The sequence below is a fragment of the Triticum dicoccoides genome, chromosome 2B (genome assembly GCF_002162155.2).
Source record: "Triticum dicoccoides isolate Atlit2015 ecotype Zavitan chromosome 2B, WEW_v2.0, whole genome shotgun sequence".
In the NCBI taxonomy this organism is placed as follows: Eukaryota; Viridiplantae; Streptophyta; class Magnoliopsida; order Poales; family Poaceae; genus Triticum; species Triticum dicoccoides.
In genome coordinates, this window is record NC_041383.1 from 25,745,786 (window position 1) to 25,753,311 (window position 7,526).

Here is a 7,526-nt window from a genome sequence, read left to right on the forward strand (position 1 = left end):
GTTGATTCTGCTCATACCAGGCGTTCGGAGGATGAATTTTCACGCACAACCAACAGATACCGCCGTCGCTTTACAGAAATACATCAATACAGAAACCAAGGGCAGGAAATCTCTGCATCTTCCTTACAATATGTTGAACAGTTTGCAACTTCCGGTATCACATGTCCAGAGATGAGCTCACATAAATGCATGACCATTGTCTTGCATGAATTTTACAGCATTTGCATCAAAGTGAACTACAACATCCTGTTAACTGATGATCAAACTTGCAGCGCGTGCACGCACGAACACGACGAATAGCACACTGAACACAACTGTCACGAATACAGCATGTAATCCAACTGCCATACGACGTGCCTGGATGAGACATCATCCTTCTCTTCACAGTGTATCATCCTCCCTTCTTTGAGAGAGCAAAGCAGCAGCAGCATGAAAATATCCGAGAGCAGGCAGGAATGTGATGGTTTCAAACTTACAGGCTTACAAAGAACCACACTTTCTGTTCCCTTCCACTGCTGCTTTACAAATTTGCTGCCTTCCACTGCTGCTTCACAAATAATATATAAATAAATACAGAAACCATGGACAGGAATTCTCTGCATCTTCATTACAACATGTTGAACAATTTGGAGATTCTGGTATCAGATGTCCAGAGATGAGTACAAATAAATGCATGGCCATTGTCTTGCATGAATTTTACAACAACATTTGCGGTCAAAGAGAATTACAGGATCCTCTTAATTGGAAGATCAAACTTGCACACACAAACACGACGAACATAACATCCAGCACAACTGTCATACAACGTACCTGCCTGGATGAAGCACCATCCTTCTTTTCACACTATCATCCCTGCCTTCTTCGAGAGGGTAAAAGCATACGTGGCATGAAAGTATCTGAGAACACGCAAGAATGTGAATACATGATGACTTCAAACTTACAGACTTGCAAAGAACCATAGGTTCTCACTTTGGATCAGTCATTGATCGAGGATTATCTTGGGTGCCTTGCCATCGGTCCTCTTCACTGCTCTCTCCACCTCGCGCTGCACCTCTTTCGTCATATGTTCACCTTCTTTGTCCTCCAATGTCAGGTGCACCACCTTGAGTCCTGCAAGGTATTCCACGCCATAAAGCCCCTCCAGCATGCTGAACCGCAGCTCTAGCCTTTCCAGCTCTGGCATGGAATTCTCTGAAAAACTCAATACAGGCAAGAGAGGAGCAAAGAAGCGAAGAAGCTTAAGGCTCTTAAAACCAGCATCTGGGACTGTGATCTCCCCGTCAGATGACAACTTGTTTTCAACAAGAATGGTAAGTGTCTCTGAATCCTGCTTTTCTGCCCTGAATGAGAATGTGAGGGAGAACAGTGCATCTAGATTGCTAAGGAGCAGCAAGTTATCTGTCCGGAGAGCTGTTACTGAAAGGGTTAGCTTGGTGAGAGCACTGAGTTGTGTGATCCAGCTGGGAAGCTGAACCATCTTGCCAGATAACTCAAGGGCAACAAGGAACTTTGGTGGTGATGACAGGTCATCCAGTGAATTAATAAACTTGGATGACTCGTCGTCAATTATGAGGGTGTTCAGAGAGTAGCCCCCAAGGTACTCGATAGAGGAGCTTAAATCTTTGAAACTTGGATCGTCACTCATGGTGCTGAGCTTGTAGATGGCAAGCTTCCTCAGCTCAGTCAGATGATGAAGGTCCGCCAATCCCCCAACAATCTCAATCCCTGACAGTATGCGCAAGGCCTTCATCTTCTTCTTCTTATTCAACTCTTGAGGAAGCTTCAATGCCCTTCTTGTTCTTTTATCCCCACCAAGTATGTTCACCAGCCGTTCAAGCTGGCATACGGTTTTAGGCAACTCAACAATACTTGTCTCTCTAATGTCCAGAGTCTCGAGGTTCTCAAGCTTTCCAATTGCTTTTGGAAGCTGTTTAGTGTCACTTCTTCGGAGACTGAGATACTTGAGAAGAAGCATCTTGCATATCTCCTCTGCATGATGCGCTTTGAAACCCATGCAGCCTTCAAGATCCAGGACTTGTACAATTCCAAACTTGAATGAATGGGAAGGCAGTTGGTTCAAGCTCCCAAACATGGTCAGTGACCGGACATGAGACAGGTTCATCTTCTCCGTATCATTTGCACGTTTCGAGTCACTTTCTTGAAGGGACAGCCGGCGGACCTTGCTGCTAGGTAGCTGCATAAGCCAGTTACCACCAATCACAGTGATGAAATTCTCTTCACTTGCCTTCGCTACAATGTGTTCAAGAACCATATCGTGGACTATGCATTTCTTCACCTTCCCATTGCTGCTGTGCTCCACCGGTCGGATGATCTTCCTTCTTATGAGATGATTGAAATATGTCTCTGCAACGTCCTCCACACTCAAGCCCTGCTTCTCAGCAACGAAAGCTTCAGCTATCCATCGCCTTGTCAAACGCTTCCTGCTGATTTTCTGGCCCTTTGGAAATATGCTCAAATACAGAGAACAAGTCTTGATGTCAGCAGGCATGTCATTGTAGCAATGACTTACAATCCTACCAACTTCTTCCTGGGTAAGGTCTCTCCCACCTTTCCCATGATCCTTCCCTGACTCTGGAAATAGAGATTTGCAGACCTTCAACCATTCATCCGCTGATTTGTTTGGGTTGCAGGCCACATGACCAGCCATGATAACTATTGCCAATGGCAGCCCCCCGCACATATTCCAGACTTCCATTGGAACCTTTTCAACCTCACTACCTTTGGATTCAGAGAAGGCCTGCTTAAATAGCCTCTCAGATTCTACAATGCCAAGAGGGGAAACTTTACGAGTATGATCACCTTCTTCCCCTCTATGTCTTGTAGCAACAGCTTGAAACCGTGTAGTAACTATTATTCTGGTGTGCTTCTTACTTGTCGGAAGTGACTTTCTGATCTGGTCCCACGTTGCTGCAGACCAAACATCATCAACCAAGACCAAGTAACTGCAAGAAAAGAAACCAAAAATGGGAGCAGAGATTGAGTTTTCAAAAAAATGGAGCAGAGTGAGTAAGCAGCAATAAATAACTCCTTTATCAGAACTAAATGGTTGTACAGTTCATGTTTACAGTACTACTTTCCTCCCATTTTATCTGGATCAAATGATGTGGGCTGAGGAACAGAATAAGATTGAAAAGAAACATAATTGCATAGGCAGGGATTCCCACCAAGTGATCATGAATTTCATCAGCTAAAACAAGAAGTTATGCAGTCATGGAACTGAAGGTATGTTTTTTTTTCCAGTGAAGTGCGCTCTTTATTGACTCATAATGTCACATCAAGTGGATAAAACACAGAGAGTGCACACCCAGCCTATGCACAACTTGGATGCACAAAGCCAATAAGGAAAAGGGAAAAAAAGAAAATCACACATAGAGGAGCGCTGTCAGCAAGGAGCTCGAATAGGGCGCGGAGCACTGTCTGGAGCATGAGAGGGGAACAAAAAGGAGAACAATATGGTCGATTTGATGAAGCCATGGATGAAGCAAATTGAGCTGGATATTAGAGGAGGGAAAAGGGTTGCTGAAAAATGAGGTTGTTTTGGTTATGTAATATCTGTACTATTGGTTGCCTTTTAGAACTTTAGTTTATCTGGCTGTTAGCGGTGCACGCGGTTGTTAGCGCTTTGAACCCTGTTTTGTAGTTTCGTTTTGCACCAGGATGCTTTTTCATTTTGTTTGTTGTTCCGTTATCTCTGATAGTGGAACCCAATCTGTTGTTCCATTATTTCTGACTGGAATCCGATCCATTTTACATCGAATGGAAAAAAAATGGTTGCGCCGTGGCTTCTTTTGACACATGGCATCCATTTAGGACGAAAATAGATGAGGACCAAATTCCATGGCCCAAAACATGTTGTTTTTCCTAGTAAGCAATGAATGAAATGTAAATGTATATAATTCATGTCCCAAAATGATATATATGCTTGCTATGTCATGAGTAATAAAAGACCAATTAAGCACATCCTGCTATATCAGCATAATCAGGATTGTACTCATTAAGCATTAATCAGAGAAAGCAATAAGGGTCCGATGTGTGCAAGGTACCTGCTGTTGTCAAAGTGTCCCGTGAGCTCTTTCTTGAGCCGATCCAGCTTCGTCTCACCACGCGTTTCCTCTGAGGCGCCGGCGCTGCAGCACTTGGCCGCCAATGCCGAGGTACCTCGCTTGAGCCGGCCGAGCACGCCTCCGGCGCCTTGCTGTGTTTGGCCGCTGGACTGCGGCATGACTTGATTCTTGATGTTGGTCAGGACAGCGTTGATATCGGAGCTCTGAGACACGTTGACCATGGCGCGGTGGTCGAATTGGTCCCCAAATTTCCGGTACAAGGCGGTAGCAATGGTGGTCTTCCCCACCCCTCCAAACCCAACAACATACAGCACGCCGGAGCTGTTCTTGTCGTTAGTCAGCCACTCCTCCAGCTCTTTCATGTGGTCCTCCACCCCCACCGGATCCTTCATGGCGACGAGCTCAAGGCTCGCCTCCTGGTTGTCGGCGGCGTCGAATCCGGCAGTAGTGCCGTTTCCGGCATGGGAACCCTCAGATCCACCGGCGGCCTCCGGGTTGTTGACCCCGTACCTCTCCCGCCGCTCCCCGATCTGCTGCGCCCGCATCTTGAGAACGGAGATCTTGGTGGCGACGTCGCGGCGAGGCCACCAGGTGAGGACCTCGTAGACGCTGTTGGCGAAGTAGTAGCAGCACATGTCGGAGCGCAGGCCGTGGAGGCGATGGGCGGAGTCGTCGATGCAATCCTCGATATCATAGGTGATGTCGCGGATCTGCTTCATCCAGTCCTTCGTCCGGTGGCCGTGGCTCTGGGCTCGGCCGGCGCCGACGGCAGTGAGGTCCCGGAGGAAGGACTGCATGGTGGCCAGCTCGTCGTTGATGTACTGGAGGTCGCCGTTGACGCCCCGGATCAGGGTGTACTCCTGGGCGAGGAGGCCGCCCAGCTTCCCCATGACGGACTTCATTGTCGCCTCCGAAGCTCCCACCACCAGCTCCATGGCTGCCGGCCTTGCTGTTCCCCTGCCGATTGAGGAGAGCTCTGCACAGATTTGGGCGGAAAACAGAACATGATTAAGTTGGAATGGATTAGGGGAAGCGGAGATTTTGAGCGAAGGTTGAATATGTTAGCTCACCACTCGGATCTTGGAGACTTGAATAACAAGAAGAGTCTGGGCGCGGAAGCGGCTAGCCGGCGGCGGGGTAGAAGAGTGCCTCTGGCCGGCGGATGGGACGATGACGGGAGAGCGAAAGCAGCCCCTCTCTGTTTTTGGCTGATGGTCACGATGGGGGATTGAAATAAGGGAGTCACGATGGGGGATTGAAATAAGGGAGTCACCTAGAACTCATCTGATGAGATATCCTAGCTATTTATAGCATGATTTTGCCTTGCTATTACTCAAACAAGCATAAAACATATGTTTGCATATTCATTCATAGGGCAAATCGGATATATAATTATTGGAATAATTGTTGAAGACTCAAATAATGGATATGCAAGCATAATAACTTATATGCTGTTCTATATTTTCATGAATCTAGGAAATTTGGTCTCATTCACTTTAAAAACAAGAACAGATACAACCCACGTCAGCATACACGCATCACATCCAATGACTATAAAAGATGAACGAAACCAAATTATATCTCATCTAGATGAGTTCTAGCAAAACTGTTGAAATAAAGAGGTAACATAACTTGCCCTCGATATTTATTTTGGTTCTAGAACTTCAAAATTACTCTCTATGTAGATTAATATAAGAATATTTACATCACTACGGAGGGAGTACGAAATTACAGTCACATAACTTGACTCAAGCATGCATATACAGTCACAAAGTACGTTTGCGGCCGGATGTATCTGCATATGACCCCACCTGTCAGCGACTAATGGCGATCGGCCGATGCATTTTTGCACACAGAGCACCATTGTATTATTCTTATTCGCGAAAAAAGCCCACTATGACGCATTTTTGCACAAAACACTCTTGTATTTTTTGTTTTGCAAAAAAACAGAACACTGTACTGCAAAAATTAACGCAAAAATTGGGTGTATGCTGGGTAACCAACAAGGGACGCGCGCTTGCCACAATAGTGATCTAGACACTCGACCCAGCCCGTTTGGATATGTGCTATAGATAATAATAACATGTTTATATTTATAAAATGGGAAAGCATGTGGATTTTAAATGGACTGCAAATGCTGCGGCCATTTTTCACAATTTTAAGATATTTGCAAAATGTAAGTAAAAATTTATGTTCAAATACTTGCGTGTTAAGAATATTTAACATACACGCGATGATTAGAAAATATTTTTTTTCAATATAAACATGTTTATTATGAAACAAATAGTTAGTAAAACATGAGAAAAAATATTTAGGATATTTGTAAAATATAAGTCATAAATTTGTGTTCAAATATCTGTATTTTAAAAATATTATACATATACACAGTCATTAGTAAATAAAATTTTCAAATATAAACTTGTGTATTATATAAAAAATATTTAGCTAATACAGACATTGAAAATGTTTATTAAGTAAATATGTTTAATGAATCCATAAAAAATACACTCACATCTTATATTGAAATTATAAAAATAATGAATACATGCATTTATTATTAATAAATATTCACTTGTGTATAATTTTTACTCATTAATTATATTTAAACATTATATAATTTAAATATTATACATGATTGAATATTCATATGAAAAATTGAATTTTTAAATTATGAATATTTTTATTATACAAGTATTTCATAATTCATAAATATTATTTTAAATATATGAATAATTTTAAAATAATACATGATGTTTTTTTAAAGTAGGTTATTATGATTTGTATTTACAATATTTATACCATAGCCCATTTAAGCTCCACGAGCGCATGTGTCCTATTACATTCGTATACAACTAGATATCAATTTAGAAGGTATACAGGTGCTTGCTGTAGTGGCTAGGGCTGCTTTTGTACTAGCCACTGATCGTGCGTTCGAGACATTGCTTGCACCTTTTTTGGCGTTAATTTTCACAGTACAGTGGTTCACTTTCCTGCAAATTAAAACACGAGGGAATTTTTTGCAAAAAATACATCGTGGTGGTCGGCCTTTTCCGTGAATAAAAAACACAAGGGTGTTATGTGCAAAAATCCGTCAACTGAGCGTCTTCAGTTAGTGACAGGTGGGGCCACACACATAAATACACCGGCAAACGTATTTTGTGACCGTATGTGCACGCTTGAGTCAAGCTATGTGACTGCAATTTCTTATTTTCAAAGTTCTAGTACCAAATTGAACATCGAGCACAAGTTCTATAACTCCTCATGGTATTACCTCTAAAATAAAATACACATGAACTACATGAAGAAAACGGAAATGCTATCAGGGTAAGGGCATCTCCAACGGCAACCCTCAAATTTCCTTCTGCATCCGTTGGGGGGCTATCAGGGTAAGGGCATCTCCAACGGCAACCCTCAAATTTCCTCCCGCCTCCGTTTGCGGAC

The 7,526-nt window shown here is 43.2% G+C and overlaps 1 protein-coding gene across 2 annotated transcripts; it reads right to left on the reverse strand.

Annotated features, from left to right (window-relative positions):
• Positions 1-584: 584 nt before the first annotated feature.
• On the reverse strand, positions 585-5,323 carry LOC119361912 (disease resistance protein Pik-2-like). Of its 2 annotated transcripts, XM_037627085.1 has the most exons (4): positions 5,156-5,323; positions 4,065-5,061; positions 970-2,963; positions 585-896 (listed from the first exon to the last, which is right to left on the reverse strand). In XM_037627085.1, the coding sequence occupies exons 2-3, from the start codon at positions 5,018-5,020 to the stop codon at positions 980-982; spliced, it is 2,940 nt and encodes a 979-aa protein (XP_037482982.1). In that variant the 5' UTR covers positions 5,021-5,061; positions 5,156-5,323; the 3' UTR covers positions 585-896; positions 970-979. The 2 variants fall into 2 exon arrangements, with proteins under 2 accessions (XP_037482982.1, XP_037482980.1); XM_037627083.1 differs by having other exon boundaries at positions 585-2,963.
• Between the last annotated feature and the right edge of the window lie 2,203 nt (positions 5,324-7,526).

What these genes read in the sequence shown, in the direction of transcription:
- LOC119361912 (XM_037627085.1), bottom strand. Translation starts at nt 5,020, where the DNA reads ATGGAGCTGGTGGTGGGAGCTTCGGAGGCGACAATGAAGTCCGTCATG. An exon ending in GGACACTTTGACAACAGCAG is followed by an intron (nt 2,964 to 4,064) that starts GTACCTTGCACA and finishes CTTTTCTTGCAG; the next exon opens with TTACTTGGTCTTGGTTGATG.